Here is a 24601-nt window from a genome sequence, read left to right on the forward strand (position 1 = left end):
TTCATCCTTGAGTCCAAGTCTATGTTTGAGACAAGTTTGATTAAATTCCGTCAAGGCAGTCCTGAGATATCGCGTTAAGCTTGAAAATGGCGTTCGAGAGGTCACAGTGACCTTGACCTTTGACCTTTGACCACCAAAATCTAATCAGTTCATCCTTGAGTCCAAGTCGATGTTTGAGACAAGTTTGATTAAATTCCGTCAAGGCATTCCTGAGATATCGCGTTAACACGCTTGAAAATGGCGTTCGAGAGGTCACAGTGACCTTGACCTTTGACCTTTGACCACCAAAATCTAATCAGATCATCCTTGAGTCTAAGTCGATGTTTGAGGCAAATTTGATGAAATTCCGTCCAGGCGTTCCTCAGATATCGCGTTAACGAACCTCGTACGGACGTACGGCCGTACGGACGGACAACCCGGATCCATAATGCCTCCGGCCTGGCTATCGCCGGCGAAGGCATAAAAACACAGGGGGCCGTATGTTGCCCATGTGTGCTCTAAACAATGCTGCACTGACGGCGCTGATCTGCATTCTCTCTCTATCTTTTTCATTGCTTTGCTTGAAATAGGGACTAAACCGACGCTCATTAAATAACACAATAACGACAAGATTAAATGTGCTATTTATAGACTAATGCATTCCCCTGGCTGGCGAAGTTTGCGCAACATTTTCACGTTTCCCCGTGCGGTTTCCCCATGCAGACCGTGTGTTTCAGTGGATGACAGCAGGGCACACTGGCTGTGTGTGTCTGCCTCTCTGCCTGCACTGCACATGAGGGGGAGGACGACAGGCGACAAGTGGCAGGCGAGATGTCTCCCCTCATCTGTAAAGACCTAGTCTGAAATGAACTAGTTGTTGTGCCATTGTTTCCACGGACACAACATGTCGGGTGAGCAGTTAATCTATGCATAGCCTACACATGAATCTGGCTCTGAATGCGTCTAATGTGCGCATCATTAGGCGATGCAACTCTGTACTCCCGTTGTGAAACAATTTCTCTGGCATGTGTTGGATTGGTAAAGAAAGAGTAACGTTACCTTGATACGTTTCAATCGTCAATTAACGCTGCGCAACGCTCAACATGCAGTGCAGTCAGAGAATTAATTGAAGAGGATGACAATTAAATGTGAAGATACTAGCCTACAGAATACACAGCTCGTTACCTGCACAAGTTATTTAAGATATAGATTGTATAGTTTATTTTTCTTTTACCATGCAACAAACGGTTAGTTTGTGACAGTGTGACACATTATATTGCAAGGTAAGCCTTATCTTCCATGTTGTTTTCTAGGTATTATAATAACAATTTCCAACAACAGCATTTGTTTTGCATTTTGTGTATTTCAAATAAAAGACAATTTTTCCAGTCATATATTTTCATTATTCAAGTTTTGTAAAAAATTAATAAATATCGTATCGTATCGTTATCGTGAACCCAATATCGTGTACTGTATCGTATCGTGAACTGAGGGTATCGTGACACCCCTAATTCTCATACATAATAATATATTTTTTTAAATCATTAAGAAGCACAGTTTGATAAATGAGACCAGGAATGTACCAGAGGTGAGGGGTCGGGCATCTTGTCGTAGCCGTTGTGCCCGTTACAGGTGGCGGAGTGCTGCGTGAGCCTCCTGCTGATGTGTCTGCCCTCTATGAAGTCCATGTAGTCCCTGTAGTTACTGCAGGGCCCCACCAGGACGCTGAGGAAACTCAGGTTGTAGCTCAGGTACTCGATAAGAGAGGGTCTCTTGCTGCGGAGAGAGCAAACACAAGAAACCGCTGGAAACAAAACAGACAGCTGCTGTGTTTTCAGTACGCCGAGAGCTTCAGGTGTTGTAGCATCATATTTTATCATTATTCAAGTCTGAAGGAAAGATGAGAAGACCATGCAGTTTTTTGAAGACCCAACTTGAGTCTTGTTAGATGAAATATGCTTCACCTAAAAGCCGACTTTGTGAATGACAAAAAGTGACCTTTTTATGTTATTTTGCAGCAATGAAATGTAAATATTGTAATATAATATATATTATGTACTGGGTGTTGATTGGGTCCCTTGGGTCAGAATGCTCATTCGGCATTTTAGGGACCAAAGGAACCTTAAATGGAAGTCAAAATATCAGAGAAAACCCACTTGTGTGTTTCCCAAACAGCAATATTGGGCTATATCTTCCGACAGGCGCTATCCCCTAATAGCACTTGCGCACCAGTTTGCGCGTGACTTAAGGCAGGGAAGATAGCAGTCCGCCTTGCACCGTCAGCCAGGTGTTCTGCCGAGTTTTGCTCCCCCGCCCAGCAGCAAAAAAAGCATCCCCACCTCACGGGAGCATACTTGTAATGATTTATATAGAAATGTAACTGTTTAAAAGTGATATAATTGTCTGGTAGATGTGACCTCTGAAGTTAAAACAGCCCCGAAATATGTTGGGGATGCAATTCTCGGCCGGGAAGCGGAAACGTTTACGGCACGTGTCGTAGACGCAAATTAGAGCCGTGCCAAAATCATCTGCGCCCCAAAATGCCTGCACAAATGGGATTTGGGTGGTCTTAACTACCAGAATTATTCACAGGCGTGGCCAGACAAGGCTGGGCATTACGTCAATCAAAACCAATCAGATTCCCGTCTCGCAATGGCTGTTTGCATGAGGCATGCAATATGCTGTAATTCTCTCCATGCATAATAGAGTGTACCGTACTCACTCGTGCGAGGACAGAGAAAGCTTATTGACAGATTGTCTGTGGTGCCAACGACCCTCCGGGTTATGATGGTAACTAGCCTATGTCCATTGTCCAACAGGTTTTCTCAATTAATTTCCCTCTTTGCAATGTGATAAAAGTTTCTCAGTGAGTTATAGTTGATTGCCTCACTGAATTATCTGCTAATACCCAATTTTAGCAGCATAATTTGATGTCCTGGCATGGCAAGGCTGTGCAAGTAAAAAGGATTTTACTTGTACTGCGCTCCGCTGCACGGAGATTATGGTGCGCAACCCAGCGCAGAGAGGTATTTGCGCGTAAGAGGTCCTTTTCAAAGCTCTTAGCGTAAAAGTAATTGCGCGCTGCTGACGATAGCATAATGCCATCTATCACCACATTTTAGCGCTGAAACGCCTGCTTTGGCTTGTGGCAGCCAATGCCCAGTACAATTATCACAAGCATGCGCTTGTGTCCGCCCCGTTTTATGATAAATTATGATATTTAAAGGGATACGACACATTTTCGGGATTTTAGCTCATTTTCCATATCCCCCCCACATAACCAAGGTACACCATGCCTTTACCGTCACTGTCTGAGCAATATACAGTGAGCTACAGTCATGAAGTTAGTATGTATCGCCACAGAATGGAGGCCAATGGTACACCCGTTCAAAATAACCAAAAACACAGATCTAATAACACCAAAATACATGTTGTGCTTCAGGTATATATACATATACATATATATATATATATATATATATATATATATATATATATATATATATATATATATGTGTGTGTGTGTGTGTGTGTGTGTGTGTGTGTGTGTGTGTGTGTGTGTGTGTGTGTGTGTATGTGTGTGTGTGTGTGTGTGTGTGTGTGTGTGTGTGTGTGTGTGTGTGTGTGTGTGTGTGTGTGTGTGTGTGTGTGTGTGTATTTTTACCTTTATTTGTTCAGGGGAGTCTCACTGAGAGCATTGCTCTCTTTTTCAGGAGCGCCCTGTTCACATTCAAACACATTCACACCTGGAAGCTGACCAGTACAACCACAGTCTGGTCTGCTGGCCACTGATCAGCTCCACTGGAGCAGTTGGGGTTAAGGGCCTTGCTCAAGGGCACCTCAGTGGTGGTAATGAGAGAGGGGCAGCGCTGCCTTTTCACTTCCACCACCCAGATTTATCCTGCCGGTCCCGGGGATTGAACCGACGACCTTCCGGTCACAAGCTCACTTCTCTAACCGTTGGGCAAGCATTGCCCAAATATTAATCCAAATGCGGATAAATTATCTTTTTTTTAAGGTAAATACATAGCGGGAATTACTTTCTAAACATGGCACCAGGCATGCGCTGTGTAGCGTGTAACTATAGATTAATATTTCATCTCGTGGTGAGTACCCGAAGCACAACATGTATTTTGGCGTTATTAGATCTGTGTTTTTGGTTATTTTGAACGGGTGTACCATTGGCCTCCATTCTATGGCGATACTTACTAACTTCACGACTGTAGCTCACTGCAGACTGCTCGGACAGTGAAGGTAAAGGCATGGTGTACCTTATTATGTGGGGGGGATATGGCAGATGAGCTAAACTCCCAAAAAAGTGGCGTATCCCTTTAAACATTTATATATTATTTTGAAAAGGATGGTACACTGATGAAAGTGTTGTTTTTTAATCTCTGCACATGCATAAAAACAAAATGTTTTCCATGCAAGATGATGCCTTTTTCTTTGAAGTTCCCAGCATGCTTGTACATAAACATGCTACTGTATTCACCATGGTTGCATCTCCTTGTCATTGGACTTTGTGGCTAAAGAGAAACAAAAATTACTTATTCTTTAATCAAGGCGTTAATCCGGATACAACCTGTGTGCATAAATACTAAAAGCTAAGGATTATGTGGGTCGGAATAGGCAAAAACAATGGCCCCTATTCTCCCACAGGCCTTCGGCGCTAAAACGGGCCTTAAACGCAAAAAAACGTGCCTTGCGCCTGCCTCGGGAAGATATCAACATGGCTTTACGCTGGCAAATGCGCTTTAGGCGGAATGGGCGTGGCGCTCTCCCTGAATGGGCGAGAATGGGCGTGTCGGCCTTAAATGCCGGCCTAATGATATCTTCCCAACTGGCGTAAATTTAGCGCTTTGCGCTTTTGAAAACCAGTTGCGAGGAGCACTGTTCTGCCTCTCCCCTGTCACCCTTCTCTGTCTCTCTCTGAAACCAGGCCTATTCAGTGCGCCAGTTGCGAGGAGCGCTGTTCTGCCTCTCCCCTGTCACCCTTCTCTGTCTCTCTCTGAAACCAGGCCTATTCAGTGCGCCAGTTGCGAGGAGCGCTGTTCTGCCTCTTCTCTGTCACCCTTCTCTCTCTCTCTCTGACTCCCTCGCTTAGACAGACACAACACACTTCCCACAGGAAAAATAAGTTGTAAGTTCACTGCCTGGCATGTCCCAGCATGCATTGTGGTACTCCATTTCGCTACTAAATAGCAACCAAATGAGCCGAAAACCTATATAAAGGTAGATCTAAATAATGTGTAATGGTAACACAACCTGCAATTGTAGAACATTTCAATATTGGACCAAATAAAACATCGAAATGAAAACACCACCCTATGTGAAACATATATGTCCTCCTGGGCCTATATACTGTATATCCCTTGTCGATTTAACGTGATTTAGATAAGTGACAGCGGAACGCGCTTCTACTGTCATGTGCTATAGGCTACTGTGATGTCCGCTCCAATAACTTGGCCCTACTTCACATTTAGTTTTACAATAAAAACACATTTATGCAATGACTTTACATAATGTAGGGTATATTTATGTGCATCATCCTTCCTGCAGCAGGCGAGAGAAAATGATATCTTTCTGGACAAACTTTCACCAATCTAATAGGCTATATTTTTCTAGCTGATGCATTTAGAACATTCTTTTCACTTTGATCTTGCTATAGTGTAGGGTATTTACATGCTTGCAGTATTTAAACTGCAGTTAGATTGGTTTGAGAAGCATAATAATATGGAATAATAGCCTATATATGGAGACAGACAGACTGGATGAAGGGAGGGGGGGGGGGGGCAGAGCGCTTGGCTTTGTCTGGTTTTACCGGATTTGTCCAGGAATTGGAGCTTAAAAGGCAAGCGTGTCACTCTTTACTGCAATTATCCAATGAGCGGACTATGCATAATTTTACGCTTAAAAGGCGTGGTTATAATGGTTGAGGCTGCGTGTAGCGCCGATACCAAGATAGCGAGTGCGCTGGTCCACACCCACTAACTGCGCTAGGCGGCCTAGCGCTAGGCCTTAAACGCAGTTTCTACGCCGATTGCAACAATAGGGCCCATTATCTTTATCATTTATTCACAGTGCCAGAATACTCTGACCTTCAGAAATCTATCAAGTCATGAGTATGTCATGACCATGAGGAATACTTACTTCACAGCTAGAGTCTTCTGCTCTGGTGTCAGTTGCTCGGGCTTCTTACACATGCCTGGAAAACATGGACATTTGGAAACTAGTTATTCTATTGTGCAGTTCTCCCATTCCCCAAATGTTCAACCAAAGAACGTACATTGGTAAGAAGAAGTGACATTCAATGGATCGCTCCATTGCAACATCAGCATGGAAAACACATGCAGCAGAGCTATGCCTCCACCATCTTGGCCCCTAAGGAGACTACTAGTTAAACCCATCTGTCTATGGTAAAAACAGCATCCAGTAAAATGTCCCGCATACAAAAATACCTCTGCCAGGTGAATGAAGAAATATAATAAATATGCATACTATTCTCACTATTTACTTATTTATTTATTAAATCTATGAAAGAATCAACGCAGAAACATGTAGGCTACAACATGTTTGTAAACATTCATTCTGAATTTCATTCATTAAATAACAAATACAGCACTTTGAAATCATGGGTTCAGATTTACAAATTCAATTTACCGATTTATTTATTTATTTTTAAAGAAAACATACAGTTATTGATGAAAGCTTGGCTCCAAGTGTCCTTATATAAAGCTGCATTGCAGTTGCTGTACAAATTCTGACTACAACACTGACTACAATATCCAGACCATTTCTAGAATTGAAAAAACAAAAATGTCAACGTAGAATTTGCAATCATGTATAAATCTACCCATAACAAACATTCAAGTAAATGTACATTTATGTAAAAATGTAGCGGATAGGCCTGGAGAGACTGAACCTGAAAAAAAAAGTTTTGTGATTCTAATTTGAGATGATAAATCTTCCACATGACGTCAATGTTTTGAAGCTTATTGGAACTAGATCAGTGGTTCTCAAACGTTTTTGGCTTCAGTATGCCCTTTCCCTGATTTCTGAATCCAAGTACCCCTTACCCAACTACAACACTGTGCTTAATACCCCCTTTACCCAACTACAACACTGTGCTGTACCCCCTTTACCCAACTACAACACTGTGCTTAGTACCCCCTTTACCCAACTACAACACTGTGCTTAGTACCCCCTTTACCCAACTACAACACTGTGCTGTACCCCCTTTACCCAACTACAACACTGTGCTTAGTACCCCCTTTACCCAACTACAACGCTGTGCTGTACCCCCTTTACCCAACTACAACACTGTGCTGTACCCCCTTTACCCAACTACAACACTGTGCTGTACCCCCTTTACCCAACTACAACACTGTGCTTAGTACCCCCTTTACCCAACTACAACACTGTGCTGTACCCCCTTTACCCAACTACAACACTGTGCTGTACCCCCTTTACCCAACTACAACACTGTGCTTAGTACCCCCTTTACCCAACTCCAACACTGTGCTTAGTACCCCCTTTACCCAACTACAACACTGTGCTGTACCCCCTTTACCCAACTACAACACTGTGCTTAGTACCCCCTTTACCCAACTACAACACTGTGCTTAGTACCCCCTTTACCCAACTACAACACTGTGCTGTACCCCCTTTACCCAACTACAACACTGTGCTGTACCCCCTTTACCCAACTACAACACTGTGCTTAGTACCCCCTTTACCCAACTACAACACTGTGCTTAGTACTCCCTTTACCCAACTACAACACTGTGCTGTACCCCCTTTACCCAACTACAGTACTGTGCTGTACCCCCTTTACCCAACTACGACACTGTGCTTAGTACCCCCTTTACCCAACTACAACACTGTGCTTAGTACCCCCTTTACCCAACTACAACACTGTGCTTACCCCCTTTACCCAACTAAAACACTGTGCTTAGTACCCCCTTTACCCAACTACAACACTGTGCTGTACCCCCTTTACCCAACTACAACACTGTGCTTAGTACCCCCTTTACCCAACTACAACACTGTGCTGTACCCCCTTTACCCAACTACAACACTGTGCTGTACCCCCTTTACCCAACTACAACACTGTGCTTAGTACCCCCTTTACCCAACTACAACACTGTGCTGTACCCCCTTTACCCAACTACAACACTGTGCTGTACCCGCTTTACCCAACTACAACACTGTGCTTAGTACCCCCTTTACCCAACTACAACACTGTGCTTAGTACCCCCTTTACCCAACTACAACACTGTGCTTAGAAAGCCCTTTACCCAACTACAACACTGTGCTGTACCCCCTTTACCCAACTACAACACTGTGCTTAGAAAGCCCTTTACCCAACTACAACACTGTGCTTAGAAAGCCCTTTACCCAACTACAACACTGTGCTTAGTACCCCCTTTACCCAACTACAACACTGTGCTTAGAAAGCCCTTTACCCAACTACAACACTGTGCTTAGTACCCCCTTTACCCAACTACAACACTGTGCTTAGAAAGCCCTTTACCCAACTACAACACTGTGCTTAGAAAGCCCTTTACCCAACTACAACACTGTGCTTAGTACCCCCTTTACCCAACTACAACACTGTGCTTAGTACCCCCTTTACCCAACTACAACACTGTGCTTAGTACCCCCTTTACCCAACTACAACACTGTGCTTAGTACCCCCTTTACCCAACTACAACACTGTGCTGTACCCCCTTTACCCAACTACAACACTGTGCTTAGTACCCCCTTTACCCAACTACAACACTGTGCTGTACCCCCTTTACCCAACTACAACACTGTGCTTAGTACCCCCTTTACCCAACTACAACACTGTGCTTAGAAAGCCCTTTACCCAACTACAACACTGTGCTGTACCCCCTTTACCCAACTACAACACTGTGCTTAGTACCCCCTTTACCCAACTACAACACTGTGCTGTACCCCCTTTACCCAACTACAACACTGTGCTGTACCCCCTTTACCCAACTACAACACTGTGCTGTACCCCCTTTACCCAACTACAACACTGTGCTTAGTACCCCCTTTACCCAACTACAACACTGTGCTGTACCCCCTTTACCCAACTACAACACTGTGCTGTACCCCCTTTACCCAACTACAACACTGTGCTTAGTACCCCCTTTACCCAACTACAACACTGTGCTGTACCCCCTTTACCCAACTACAACACTGTGCTGTACCCGCTTTACCCAACTACAACACTGTGCTTAGTACCCCCTTTACCCAACTACAACACTGTGCTTAGAAAGCCCTTTACCCAACTACAACACTGTGCTTAGTACCCCCTTTACCCAACTACAACACTGTGCTTAGTACCCCCTTTACCCAACTACAACACTGTGCTTAGTACCCCCTTTACCCAACTACAACACTGTGCTGTACCCCCTTTACCCAACTACAACACTGTGCTTAGTACCCCCTTTACCCAACTACAACACTGTGCTGTACCCCCTTTACCCAACTACAACACTGTGCTGTACCCCCTTTACCCAACTACAACACTGTGCTTAGTACCCCCTTTACCCAACTACAACACTGTGCTGTACCCCCTTTACCCAACTACAACACTGTGCTGTACCCCCTTTACCCAACTACAACACTGTGCTTAGTACCCCTTTTACCCAACTACAACACTGTGCTGTACCCCCTTTACCCAACTACAACACTGTGCTGTACCCCCTTTACCCAACTACAACACTGTGCTGTACCCCCTTTACCCAACTACAACACTGTGCTTAGTACCCCCTTTACCCAACTACAACACTGTGCTGTACCCCCTTTACCCAACTACAACACTGTGCTGTACCCCCTTTACCCAACTACAACACTGTGCTTAGTACCCCCTTTACCCAACTACAACACTGTGCTGTACCCCCTTTACCCAACTACAACACTGTGCTGTACCCGCTTTACCCAACTACAACACTGTGCTTAGTACCCCCTTTACCCAACTACAACACTGTGCTTAGTACCCCCTTTACCCAACTACAACACTGTGCTTAGAAAGCCCTTTACCCAACTACAACACTGTGCTGTACCCGCTTTACCCAACTACAACACTGTGCTGTACCCCCTTTACCCAACTACAACACTGTGCTTAGAAAGCCCTTTACCCAACTACAACACTGTGCTTAGAAAGCCCTTTACCCAACTACAACACTGTGCTTAGTACCCCCTTTACCCAACTACAACACTGTGCTTAGAAAGCCCTTTACCCAACTACAACACTGTGCTTAGTACCCCCTTTACCCAACTACAACACTGTGCTTAGAAAGCCCTTTACCCAACTACAACACTGTGCTTAGAAAGGCCTTTACCCAACTACAACACTGTGCTTAGTACCCCCTTTACCCAACTACGACACTGTGCTTAGTACCCCCTTTACCCAACTACAACACTGTGCTTAGTACCCCCTTTACCCAACTACAACACTGTGCTTAGTTCCCCCCTTTACCCAACTACAACACTGTGCTGTACCCCCTTTACCCAACTACAACACTGTGCTTAGTACCCCCTTTACCCAACTACAACACTGTGCTGTACCCCCTTTACCCAACTACAACACTGTGCTGTACCCCCTTTACCCAACTACAACACTGTGCTTAGTACCCCCTTTACCCAACTACAACACTGTGCTGTACCCCCTTTACCCAACTACAACACTGTGCTGTACCCCCTTTACCCAACTACAACACTGTGCTGTACCCCCTTTACCCAACTACAACACTGTGCTTAGTACCCCCTTTACCCAACTACAACACTGTGCTGTACCCCCTTTACCCAACTACAACACTGTGCTTAGTACCCCCTTTACCCAACTACAACACTGTGCTGTACCCCCTTTACCCAACTACAACACTGTGCTGTACCCCCTTTACCCAACTACAACACTGTGCTGTACCCCCTTTACCCAACTACAACACTGTGCTTAGTACCCCCTTTACCCAACTACAACACTGTGCTGTACCCCCTTTACCCAACTACAACACTGTGCTGTACCCCCTTTACCCAACTACAACACTGTGCTTAGTACCCCCTTTACCCAACTACAACACTGTGCTGTACCCCCTTTACCCAACTACAACACTGTGCTGTACCCCCTTTACCCAACTACAACACTGTGCTGTACCCCCTTTACCCAACTACACCACTGTGCTGTACCCCCTTTACCCAACTACACCACTGTGCTGTACCCCCTTTACCCAACTACAACACTGTGCTGTACCCCCTTTACCCAACTACAACACTGTGCTTAGTACCCCCTTTACCCAACTACAACACTGTGCTTAGTACCCCCTTTACCCAACTACAACACTGTGCTTAGTACCCCCTTTACCCAACTACAACACTGTGCTTAGTACCCCCTTTACCCAACCACAACACTGTGCTTAGAAAACTGCAAGAGAAAACTAATGCTTACTGTATGATGCAATGAATGAACCCACCTTTTGAAGAATACAACATTAATAACATTACAAAATATGAAATGGAGTGAAAGAGATGCAGAGAGTGAAAGTGCCTCCTGACCAGCATTTTTCCATTTTCCAAGTACCCCCTGACTGTACTACCAACATGTACCCATAGGGTATGCGTACCCTAGTTTGGGAACCACTGATGTAGCTTATATATTTTATAGTCTGTTAAACAGTGAAATTCCTTGTGTGTCCTCTCTGACTGCATTGTGCTGCTGTTGTTGATGCAAGGGAGGCTGATTTTAGGGGCCAATATGGCAGTGGTGCTGCTTTGGCGCTACAGCAGCAGCTCTAGCGTCTGTGTCGGCTCTTTCCTTCCATGCTCTTTGGCTCGACTCTCTATGTAATCCCTACTTCCTGTAATCCCTACTTCCTTCACTCCCCTTTAGGACTTTTAAATTCAACCCAATTCAAAATGGATAACATTGCGTGCTGGCATTTTTTTTACCTTATTCAGGAGAGTTTCCTGAAAGCAATGCTCTCTTTTTCAGGAATGCCCTGTTCACATTCACACCTGGAAGCTGACCAGTACAACCACAGTCTGATCTGCTGTTCACACTCACACCTGGAAGCTGACCAGTACAACCACAGTCTGATCTGCTGGCCACTGAGCAGCTCCACTAGAGCGGTTCGGGTTGAGGGCCTTGCGCAGGGGCACCTCACAGTCAAGCGACACGGCAGTGATTTTTTTCGCTTGGAGTCGCTGCTGCCCATTAATTTTGTATCAGATATGTCGCTCATCACCTTCCAAAGCATGCTGGGATACCTGGCGGCGGACGACAGCGACGAGAGGAGGGGTCAATTTAAAATCGACCAATTAAAAATGGAAAGACAGCAAGACAGCCAATCAAGCTGCAGCATGAAGTGACCAGTGACACAAATACAAGTGAATATTGTTCTGCTGGTGTCTGGGGATTGAACAGACAACCTTCTTATCCTTAAAGGGGGACTTGTTACAGATATGTAACAAAACGGCATGCTGCTTGATTTGAAAAAACCTATGGGAAAAACAAAGAAATTACATCTCCTCTTGTCTCACTAATACTCTTTGGCTGTGCTCAGCTCAGGAATTTTTTCCGGAAATTGACGCCATTACAGTTTGCTCACCACCTCGAAAATAAGTTATTTGAGAGCTACAATATCCTGTATGGAAACAGCGTTGCTCAAAATGGTTGAAAGTGATATCAATTTGGCCATTCAGTGGCGAACTAGAAATTGACTCCATTGACTCCCCATGTGTGTGTATGTAGCGTGTGTAACTATCGTTAAAAGAGCCTATAGTGACGCGAGCCTGGTTACCGCAGCACAGCACAATAGGACAAACCCCCCGCTCTGGGGTAACACAATGCGAGATTTCTCCACATTATTCCCTTGTCCAACTTGCCATATAGACCGCTATGAAGTCCCTTTTTAATTTTCGTTTCTCCCTTTTTCGTGATTCTTGTCAAAAGTAGTGCAAAAGTAGTGCACCTCTGCAAAGCTGCAGCGGGGCGCAGAACATTCTCCCCCTCCCTCCTCCCAGACCCCGGCTGCTCAGTACAGGCGAAACAGCCTCCTGCAGGGGGCACTCTGTAACCCTCACAAAACAACAACAAACAAACACAAACAAAAATAGCTGGTGTGCGATTTTTCTGCACAATTCTTTCTGCACAATCAGTGTCTGAAATTGGGTACAGGATTGCGGGAATCCCGCATCTGTTTGCGAAAATACGACTGGACAAGTCGCTTTTCACAGACAGGGGCACAGCGTCAGTGAGGCTGCAGGAGCTGAGTAGCCTATAAGTCGGAGCGAGGTGAGTGTCACTTCACCATGCCTTCTCCTCCCCGTCAAAAGTGAAGCAGGAAAATACATTTTTAGGTTGTAGGCTGCTTTAGTTTAGTTTCCCTCTTTTTTTTGTTTCTGTTTGACATCTGCTAGACGAGGTGCATTAGTGAAAAAGGGGCACAGAAGAGTCCTCCTCTCTCTCTTCTCTCTGCACAATCGAAGTGGTTGAGTGGTTCTCAATGTGGGGTCCAGTGACCACCAGTGGTCCTTGAGAGGATTCCAGCATTCTCTGTTGTCTCTCAACCTAATATGGAATTCTGGACAAAATCATATCTAGGCTACATAAAAAAAAAAAAAAAATCAGATTTGCATCTGAGAGACCAACTCTCATCATATGGGGGTCCATTGCCACAATGTGAACTAAATTAGGGCTCCTTAGTATGAAAAAGGTTGGGAATGATTTACAGCAACACAATGCCATTTCCTTCCTTTTATGATTATAGTGGTGTTTATTGATAGTATTGTGTTACATAGGAGTTGGTAGGAAAATAACAGCCGATTGTAATCAATTAACAGGTGATTAACAGGTCAAGTGACACAAACAGCCAATGAGCTGTGTGTATTGTAGCACCATATTGGTAGGAAAATGCTTGTGACATCATGGGAATAGGCTTGGAGTTGTGAGGAGCCGGGAAAGGGTACAGGGGGAGTAGGGCAGTAACTATCTTGAAATCCCATATTCTTTGGGGACAACGTGAAGTCAGGTTGTACCAAATCTCCCATTCATTTGAGGGCAAAAGAAAAGCAGTGTTCAACCCATAGAGGGCACTTATGTGGCTGAAAATGATACAAATGGTACAATGGCAACAGTTTGATCTCAAATGTGGAAATTCTGACCAGAATTCTTCACACACCACCCCCAAAGTCATATATATTGGTTAAAAGCTGAAAAAAAGTGTTTTGGGGGTAAGTTACACTTTAAGTTAGTTAAGTTAAGTTATCCTTTATTTATCCCCATGGGGAAATTCATCCTCTGCATTTGACCCATCCTCTACTAGGAACCTTCCTAGAACTAGGAGCAGTGGGCAGCCGCAGTGGGCAGCCGCAGTGCAGCGCCCGGGGACCAACTCCAGTTCTTTTGCCAGTGCCTTGGTCAGGGGCACTGACAGGAGTATTAACCCTAACATACATGTCTTTTGGTGGTTATCCTGCCGGTCTGGGGATTGAACAGACAACCTTCCAGTCACAAGCTCACTTCTCTAACCTTTAAGCCACCACTGCCCCACTGCGTGTGTGTGTGTGTGTGTGTGTGTGTGTGTGTGTGTGTGTGTGTGTGTGTGTGTGTGTGTGTGTGTGCGTGTGCGTGTGCGTGTGTGTATCCTTTGTCTTACCGTCATGTAGCTGGAAAGCCAGTGTGGTGATCTTTTGGGTTACTATCATCAGAGGCCTGAGGAGAGAAGGCAGATTAACAATTAGGGGTTGTTGTTGAGTTTCACGAGCAGGACGCAGCACGTGGGAGGATCACGCCATTCCCCCCAGTCCCCCCCCCCCCCCAAACAGGCACCCCAAGTGAGCAGAGGAGGTGCTACTGCAGCAAATAGGACACACCACCTGCAGACACGGGCAATTGTGCCTGTATGGACACTCGACCAAGCTGGAGGCAACTGTAGCGGTCTGACTCAGTGCCGGGGTGCCAGTCAGGTTTAGGCCTGACAATATATATTGTCATATATTTTAGACTGAGTAAAATCAGTCAGAGTCAAACCTCCCACAAAGGATACACAAAATGAGAATAAATGCAATTATATTAAATCATATCATGAACCCACGAAAAGCATAATATTCGTAAACAAGCAACCAAACAGTTAGAATGAAGGCAGTTGACAGCAATAATCACCACAACACACAAAGATCGTATATGCACAAGCTGTATTGACTGTTCAGTTCAAGGCAATGCAAGCAGAAGTTCAGTTCAAGGCAATGCAAGCAGAAGGTCAGTTCAACACCAGCAACAAAAATAGCTTAAATCCCCCAACAAAAATAGTTCCACTCCAGAATCTCCTTATGATCAAAAGTAAAGTAATTAGTTCAAAAAGCCCAAATTTAATCCACACGACAGTTGCCCCCCAGAAAACTCCTCTTCCCAATGTAAACGATCTCTGGCCAAGCCAGTTACCTCAGCCTGTCACGGGATCACTTCCTCCTCAGTAGCACGGAGTTGCGAAGCCGGTGCTTTTATGAATGGGTTTCCCTTGGCAGGCGTTGATCCAGTGTTGGCGTAGGACGAGCGGTACAAACGCTACTATACACGGACTTTTCAACTCGAGGGTATTGTGAACCAGCGCGGTCACTGTGGGACGGTCTCTGCCTCTTCCCCTGCTTGGTGAGTTGTCGCCATCTTAGGTTAGGCTACGCCATAGTTATGTGTAAGGAGGGGATTGGACGAAAACAGGTGAGGGAGATGTCCACTTGTGATTGGGTGGATAGGAGATGCGTGTCAAGGGGTGTGTGTTTCCATTGAGAAATACGTAGTATCAGAGAGGGGGGGGGGGGTGAGAGAGAGGAATGAATGGAGTGATGTTTTGAAATGGCAGATCGCCACACTCTCCCCCCCTTAGAAAAAGCCGAGATTAGGCAGTCACTTTCTAAATTTTTCTCTTCTACAGGTCATGTCCCTGCTCGTCTGGTGATGCAGCTGGAAATCCCAGGAAATCCTCGCTGTCACTCTCCTCATTGAAAATATCCAGGACTCGTTGTCGCTCCATGTCCTCAATCTCCTGCCCAGTGGGGTAGCAGGGCTTGAGTCGTGACACGTGCACAACTTTGCGATCCTCTCCTGTATCCTCCAGCACCACATCATAGTTCACGGGTCCTACTTGGTCAATTATTCTGTAGGGTCCACGCCATTTGGGTGCTAGCTTTGCTGCAAAGGATTTCTCCGCTTTTGAGTAGGGATGTGAGCGTACCCATACTCTGTCCTGATCGTGAAGCTGTACGTCTCTGCGATTCTTATCATAATTCCGTTTTTGTCTTGTCCGGCCTTTGGTGAGATTCACCTGCACAAACTCCTTCAGTTCCTGAAGCTCTGTGACTTTTTTATAGGCTGAAGAGTCTGGTGGTGGAGTCCAGGGCCGTAGTAACACGTCCAGAGGGCCTCGGAGTGTCCTACCCAGGTTTAACTCTGCAGGGGTCACACCGGTGGTTTCCTGGACGGCTGAGTTGATGGCAAAGCGGAAGTTGGCAAGGTGCTTGTCCCAGTGTTTGTGATTGTCTGCAACATAAGAGGCAATCATGGTTTTTAATGTGCGATTGATCCTCTCAGTCAGATTGGTTTGTGGATGGTACGCCGAAGTCATCTTCTGCCTCAAGTTCCAGGTGTCACAGGTAGCCTTGAAGACAGAAGAGACGAACTGAGTGCCCCTGTCGGACAAAATGTAATCAGGCACTCCCCATCTGGTCAAGATTTCTTCGGTGAGTATTCTAGAGACTGTTTCAGCTGTGGCTTTTCTCAAAGGGAAGAGCTCCACCCAACGGGTATAGTAGTCCACAAAGACTAACAGATATATGTTCCCCTTAGAGCTTCGGGGGAAAGGGCCCATGAAGTCGACGCCGAGCATCTCCCAAGGACCTCCTACAATCGTCTGCTGCAACTTGCCCGCAACCTTACGGCTTTCAGGTTTGTATCTTTGGCACACCTGGCAGTTTTGTACATGGTTCCTGACTTCCAAACTCATCCCAGGCCAGTATACCAGAGATTGCATTCTCTTGTAGGTTTTGTACCTACCCAAGTGGCCGGATATGGAGTCTTCATGGAACATCTGCAGAAGTTGTTGTCGAAGTTGTGCAGGTATGTAGATTTGATACATGGTTTTGTGGGGCAGCTTTAAGACTCTGTAGACCTTGTCCTCGAGAATGGTGTATTTGGTAACATCATTCACCGAGACTTCTCCCCCCTCCATCACAGACTGGTATATCCTCTGGATCTCCAAGTCTTCCTGTTGTGCCTTCCATACCACATCGTCAGAGATGGGAAGCTCTCTCCCAGGTTGTGCCTGAACTGACAGCATGGTTGCAAATGCTGATGATTGTTCGGTGGTAGCATCACATGGAGCTCTTGACAAGGCATCAGGGACGGTGTTATATTTCCCTTTCCGGTACTCCACTGCAAATGAGAACTCCTGCAACCGAAGAACCCATCGAGTGAGTCTTGCACTGGGCTTTTGAGTTTTGAAAACCCACACCAGAGAAGAATGGTCCGTGACAACTGTGAAGAATCTGGCCTCCAGGTAGTACCTCCACTTCTCCAGTGCCCACACAACTGCCAAGCATTCTTTTTCGGTTGTTGAGTAGTTTCTTTCTGCCTTGTTTAGACTCCTACTGCCATATGCCAAGACCTCTTCCGATCCTAATCCAGTTTGCTGGACGAGGACTGCTCCAAGACCGACATCACTTGCGTCTGTGTACACTGTGAAGGGCAGCTCAAAGTTAGGATGTCCCAGGATGGGCGAGGACACAAGGTATTGTTTGAGAACCTCAAAGGAATTTTGACATTCTGTCGTCCACCGATACTTGACTCCTTTGCGTTTGAGTGCATTCAGGGGTTCAGCAATCTCAGAGAAGTTTGGGACAAAGCGATGATACCAGCCAGACATCCCCAAGAACCTTTGCACAGCTTTCAGGTTGGTGGGCACTGGGAACTCCTCCACAGCTTTGGTCTTTTCCGGGTCCACCTGGATCCCAGCTTCAGAGACAATATGACCCAGAAACTTGAGGGATGTCTTGAAGAAGTTGCTTTTCTTCATGTTGACTGTTAGCATTGCCTCTCTCAATTTGTTAAGGACAGCTTGGATGTCAAGAAAATGCTTCTCCCATGATGCAGAATAGATGATGATGTCATCAAGATATACAAAACAGATACTTCCTTTTAGCTCTCCCAGTGTGACCTCCATCAGCCGTTGAAACGTAGCTGGAGCATTCTTGAGACCAAATGGCATGACTTTAAATTGATAGAGTCCGAATGGACATGTGAAGGCCGTCTTGTCGATGCTGTCCCTGTCCATCCTGCACTGCCAATAACCATTGTTCAAGTCAATACTTGAGAAGACAACAGAGCCAGCGAGAGAATCCAGGATTTCTTGTATGGTGGGGAGGGGATATGCATCGGTGTAGGTTACTGCATTCAGCTTAATGTAATTAACGCAGAACCTTGGTTTCCTGTCTTTTCTTGGAATAAGAACCACTGGGGATGCCCAAGCAGACGATGATGGCTCAATTATATCAGCCTCAAGCATCTCATCAATGAGCTCCTTCATCACCTTGAGTTTTGGTGGAGATAGCCGGTAGGCTTTTTGTTTCAATGGTATGCCATGGGTGACGAAGATCTTGTGTGTAAGAACACCCGTCTGGCCCAATTGACTGGTACAAACGTCGGCATTGTCCTGCAACTGTTGAAATAATTGTTCTTTGCCCATGGCATCCAACTCTGCTCCCTGTATCGCCTTGCACAACAGCTCTGTGTCGACACTGGCAATTGAAGAAGGAATTGTCTCCCTGGGGTCACTAGCAGAGAAAAAGAAAAGCTGTCCCTTCTGAACCCATTTGGCATGATTCCCAGTGTCCTCTTCAAACAAATACTTGAGCTTGTCCTCGGAGCTGAACCAGTAACAGTTGTTACGCATGTCCATCTGTAGACCGATGACACACATGAAGTCCAGGCCTAGAACTGCTGGATAGGCTAGAGCTTCTGATGACAGGACAACAACCGGTATGGTGCATGTGTGTCCATCAAGGGTCAGCGCTATTTCCTGCCATCCCAACGGCCATCTTCCTCCTCCATCTGCCAAATACAGGGGTTTACCCAACCAGGGATGTAAATCCAATCCTTGCTTCCTTACGGCCAGCCACAACTCCTCGCTCAGCAGGGTATAGGATGAGCCAGTATCCACCATAGCTCTCCCACTCTCTGACCCGATTGACAAAGTCACAAATAACTGGCGTGGCAGAGGTCTGGTTGGTGTAAAAGGAAACTCTGCTTGACTTGGCTGAATGTGAGACATTACATGCATTGTAGAATTCCCACTTGGAGAAGGCCCAGGCGAGGACTGCTGCTGCTGTGATGAGGAAGCTGACTTTTTACCCTTGTAGCTGTTGCCTTTGTAGTTGGGACATGAATAGGGTGGGTGGGAGTCTTTACATCGCCAACAGTAGACTTGAGAAGGGTTTGAGGATGGTTTGTAGGAAGATTGGCTAGGAGGTTGGCTAGGGGTTGGTTGGGAGGCTGTCGGGCTGGGTGTCGGTGTAGTCTGGGGCCGATTAGTGGGACTGGTGTATTTTTTCTGTTGTTCCTGTTGTATTTGCTTTTCACGATCTTTTTCCAGCTGCTGACCCAGCCTTACCAGACCATCCACTGTCATCACTCCACTGCTCCTCAACTGGCTTGCAAGCTGTGGTCGAATATTCTTCAGAATGAGCTGGATGACTTTTGCTTCTGTGATGGCTGGTCTCCAACGACGACAGAGTGATCGGTACATGTAAGCAAACTCACGGATGCTCTCTTTCTCTCCTTGTACCCGGGATCGAACTCGTTCCTCCAATTCATCAATGTAATCTTCAGACAGGAACGCTGATAGGAATTTATGCTCAAACCCGGCCCAGGTAGTTGTTTCTAGCCGTACAACATCCCACCAATCCCGCGCTGTACTGAAGAGGACATTACGCAATGTAGCCAGAAGTTCATCATCATTAAGTGGATTTAATGCCAAATAATCGTGACACTGTTCCAAATACATCAGGGGGTCTGAGCAGTCCCCCATTCTTCCAAAACATGGAAACTGTACTTTCACAGGGGCTTTTCCCATAAACCTTCCCCTCAGATCACACTGGATAGGGGAACCGACAAGAGATGGGAGGGACTGCGGAGAACCATCTGGTTGCATGGTGGAGTGCAGTCGCAGCCGAGCCTGTATGACTGGTTGTATGGTAGGTAGATTGACAGAGGGAGGTGGTGGGCGAGGAGGTGGAATGGTGGAAGTTTGTACTGCAGTTGATTGCAATGTAGGGTGTGGGGCTTGGATGGTCTGTACATTGAGGGCACTCACTCCCTCACCCATGCTCTGTAACTGTCCAATGATTGTTGACAATTCATCCTGCATATGTGTAACTGTTGCCACCATTGGCCTCATGACATTATTGATGTCCTTCAAAATCTCTGTATGATGATGAGTGAGCCTCCACTTCAGAGTATTTGTGAACTGAGTTGTGATGTATTCTGTGCTTTGTTTCAATAAATCTTTTATTTGATCCATTCCCTGTTCATGTACCACAGTAATATCCTGTTTATGAGTTGACAGGATGTTCAGCATTTCCAGGTGATTCGTTTGCTGTTCCGTTCTGTACTGTTGGATTGCACCATCCATTTCCTCTTGTCTTCTCCGCAGCTCTGTCAAAGTGTGATGTATGTTGATATTATCTGGTGACTGCAACCTTGTAGAAGCAGGAAGTGCGTCACCTGTGAGTTCCATGTCTAGTACTGCTAGGTTTGTGTTGATCCCTTGTCCACCATGAAGATTCTCCTGTTGTCTAGCAGAGGGCCTGCTGGAGATTTCCTGGCTTCTGGGGACAGAAAGTTGCACCTGCTCATCCTGTCCAGCAGATGGCAAACTTCCGTGATCAGTGCTTACTTGACTGCTGGGAGTTAAAGGTGGTTGCAATCGGCTCTCCTGTCCAGCAGGTGGCAATGGGTCCCAAGAGAGCAGATCCAGTAAACTCATTTTTTTTCAGTTTTTCCCTTCAATCGGTTTGTGTTGAATAAATGTTTACATTCCGTTGTGTGGTTTTGATTTCCTTGTTGTCTGCTGTTCATTTAATACATGCTCATTCATCCACATTTGGTTTATGCTTGTCCTTGTCAGAAAACAGTTTATTTTCCATACTTTGTTTGCCAGGGTTGTGACATTTCAGTGGTGAGCACACAATTTGCTTTGTGAGATTCCACTATATCTGGGGTGCCATTTTTTATGTAGCGGTCTGACTCAGTGCCGGGGTGCCAGTCAGGTTTAGGCCTGACAATATATATTGTCATATATTTTAGACTGAGTAAAATCAGTCAGAGTCAAACCTCCCACAAAGGATACACAAAATGAGAATAAATGCAATTATATTAAATCATATCATGAACCCACGAAAAGCATAATATTCGTAAACAAGCAACCAAACAGTTAGAATGAAGGCAGTTGACAGCAATAATCACCACAACACACAAAGATCGTATATGCACAAGCTGTATTGACTGTTCAGTTCAAGGCAATGCAAGCAGAAGTTCAGTTCAAGGCAATGCAAGCAGAAGGTCAGTTCAACACCAGCAACAAAAATAGCTTAAATCCCCCAACAAAAATAGTTCCACTCCAGAATCTCCTTATGATCAAAAGTAAAGTAATTAGTTCAAAAAGCCCAAATTTAATCCACACGACAGTTGCCCCCCAGAAAACTCCTCTTCCCAATGTAAACGATCTCTGGCCAAGCCAGTTACCTCAGCCTGTCACGGGATCACTTCCTCCTCAGTAGCACGGAGTTGCGAAGCCGGTGCTTTTATGAATGGGTTTCCCTTGGCAGGCGTTGATCCAGTGTTGGCGTAGGACGAGCGGTACAAACGCTACTATACACGGACTTTTCAACTCGAGGGTATTGTGAACCAGCGCGGTCACTGTGGGACGGTCTCTGCCTCTTCCCCTGCTTGGTGAGTTGTCGCCATCTTAGGTTAGGCTACGCCATAGTTATGTGTAAGGAGGGGATTGGACGAAAACAGGTGAGGGAGATGTCCACTTGTGATTGGGTGGATAGGAGATGCGTGTCAAGGGGTGTGTGTTTCCATTGAGAAATACGTAGTATCAGAGAGGGGGGGGGGGGGTGAGAGAGAGGAATGAATGGAGTGATGTTTTGAAATGGCAGATCGCCACACAACACGTGGCTCCAAACTGCGACCCTCGTGTTGGTAGGCAGGGAATCTACTGCTGCACTACCCGCACACCCAAGACAAATTATTTCTTAATTGTAAACCATGTTATGAAGAGACACCTAGCAGAAGAAGTCTAAATTGGGCTGTTGAAAAACACAATCCGTGAGTAGCTAATGATGACAGAGATTGACTGCTCATGGGGATCAAAAAGAAAACACTTTCATAATTGTAAATGACAGCATATTTTGTTGCACAACAGAAGATAGTTAGTCTCCCTCTCACAAAGATGAACAGAGACATACATCAACGTAAAGAAGACTCCCCATCCATGACCCTCACTTCCCCATTCCCACTAACTCCTCCCACTGACAGCCGTTGTCAAAGTTTGCCAGATGACATCATCAGTGTGAGACTGTGGGCTCTGAACTCTCTTTAAAACATACATCAGTGTGAGACTGTGGGCTCTGAACTCTCTCTTTAAAACATACATCAGTCTGAGACTGTGGGCTCTGAACTCTCTCTTTAAAACATACATCAGTCTGAGACTGTGGGCTCTGAACTCTCTCTTTAAAACATACATCAGTGTGAGACTGTGGGCTCTAAACTCTCTCTTTAAAACATACATCAGTCTGAGACTGTGGGCTCTGAACTCTCTCTTTAAAACATACATCAGTCTGAGACTGTGGGCTCTGAACTCTCTTTAAAACATACATCAGTGTGAGACTGTGGGCTCTGAACTCTCTTTAAATAGTCTAGCAGCAAGTCCTCAAAAAAGGCTTTAGTTTTCGAGATACCCCTACCCGAGGTAGAACAAATGACAACAATGATTTTTCTTATCTTTAGGGTCTCCCATTAATGAAATTGATTCTTGGCAAATTTTATTTTTGGGGAAAAAATGTTTTTTTGGTTGTTCTTTAGAACTACCCCAATCCCTGAAAAAGAGCCAAATTAGGCCAGTCCGAATAGGGTAAAGGTGACAAAAAAGCCCATAACTTGAGAATGCTCACTCTTTTCCTCACCAGATTTGCTGAGGTATGAACCAGGTGGCTGCCCAACATCACCATATAGTCAGAAAATGATTTACCTAAAAAGATCATGAATTATAGTCCTGTAAATATAGCTTTAGTTTAGGCGGAAATTGTACTTTGTGGTGATAGGAACATAGGACTCCATCACTTTTCTCTCATTTATCAGAAAAACAGAAATCCCTGGAAAATATACCATTACTGAATTGTCTAGGGTGCTATTGAACCCTGACCAGTAGTTGTATGGAGATATCTGGTACAGTTCTATTGCAAATGAGATTTCTTTAGACATAGACCTACTACCTCTTCTCTGAAACTGTCAAATTAGGTCATTCTGAATGGTGGATAAGTGAAGTGGCATAATAGCCTATAAGTTAAGAATGCTCACTCTGATGGTCATCATATTTGGAGAGGGAAATACCAGGTGGCTGAACTACATCACCAAATACCGTAAATTCCGGACTATAAGCCGCGGCTTTTTTCCCGTTTTTTGGCCCCTGCGGCTTATATAACGGTGCGTCTTATCTATGGATTTTTTCAGAAAAAAAAAAAAAAAAAAAAAAAAATCTCTCTTTTTTAGCACTCTTTCTAACTATAAATCCACTTCTGTTTTAATTTCCTCTCTTGCCCTCTTTTCACCACACCGCGGACACTGTGTGCACTGTAAAAATAAACAACGGTGGTGTTGTGTTATGTTGTTTTGTTGAAATGTTGTAATACGGTAAATGGGAGCTTCCTCAAACAGCCATCTCTTCCCGACAATCCCCTCTGTGCGTGACCACTTACATATGGTAATTACGGTAAGCAAACGGCCACTCGGGCAACAACTCCCTCCCCCGACTACCAGGAGAAAATCACAAACTTCGGCGAATTCACACAAAGGAAGATCAAGGAATATTCACAACAAGACGAGCAGTAGAAGCAACACTCTCACTTACCATGGGGAAGGTACGCAGAAATTCACACGAGGCAGCTTTCAAGTTGAAAGCAGTCAATCTCGCATTAAAAGAGAGCAGCCGCCGATCAAACAGAGCAGCCGCGCGTAACCTGGGCAAAAGGGACTGTCCGTCCGGGGGAGAACTACTGAACAACTCCCTCCCGACTATCAGGAGAAAATCACAAACTTCGGCGAATTCACACAAAGGAAGATCACGGAATATTATAGGAGTGTGAAAACATCCACAATTACCAACGGGTTCCAAAACGCTGGACTGCTGCGGGATGAAGAGGATGACGCCACGGGGACTGCCCCCTAGTCCGATACCTCACGAGTCCGATACCTCACGAGTCCGACACCTCATGGTTTTGGGTTAGGGTCTGGGGGAGGTTAGGTTTAGGCGTGGGGGTGGGAGAGGTTAGGTTTTGGGTT

The 24601-nt window shown here is 45.4% G+C and overlaps 1 protein-coding gene across 1 annotated transcript in view; it reads right to left on the reverse strand.

Moving 5' to 3' along the window:
• mboat1 (membrane bound O-acyltransferase domain containing 1) overlaps window positions 1-24601 on the reverse strand; it is a gene marked incomplete at both ends in the record, with an annotated part of 102259 nt that overhangs the window by 24767 nt on the left and 52891 nt on the right. The window contains 3 exons of the mRNA XM_083649939.1: window positions 1563-1755; window positions 6130-6184; window positions 14646-14701. Of these exons, the coding sequence (XP_083506065.1) occupies window positions 1563-1755; window positions 6130-6184; window positions 14646-14701 (304 nt within the window). The remainder of the gene's footprint in view (window positions 1-1562; window positions 1756-6129; window positions 6185-14645; window positions 14702-24601) is intronic.

Source organism: Poromitra crassiceps, assembly GCF_964638095.1.
Source record: "Poromitra crassiceps genome assembly, chromosome: 1".
NCBI lineage: Eukaryota > Metazoa > Chordata > Actinopteri > Beryciformes > Melamphaidae > Poromitra > Poromitra crassiceps.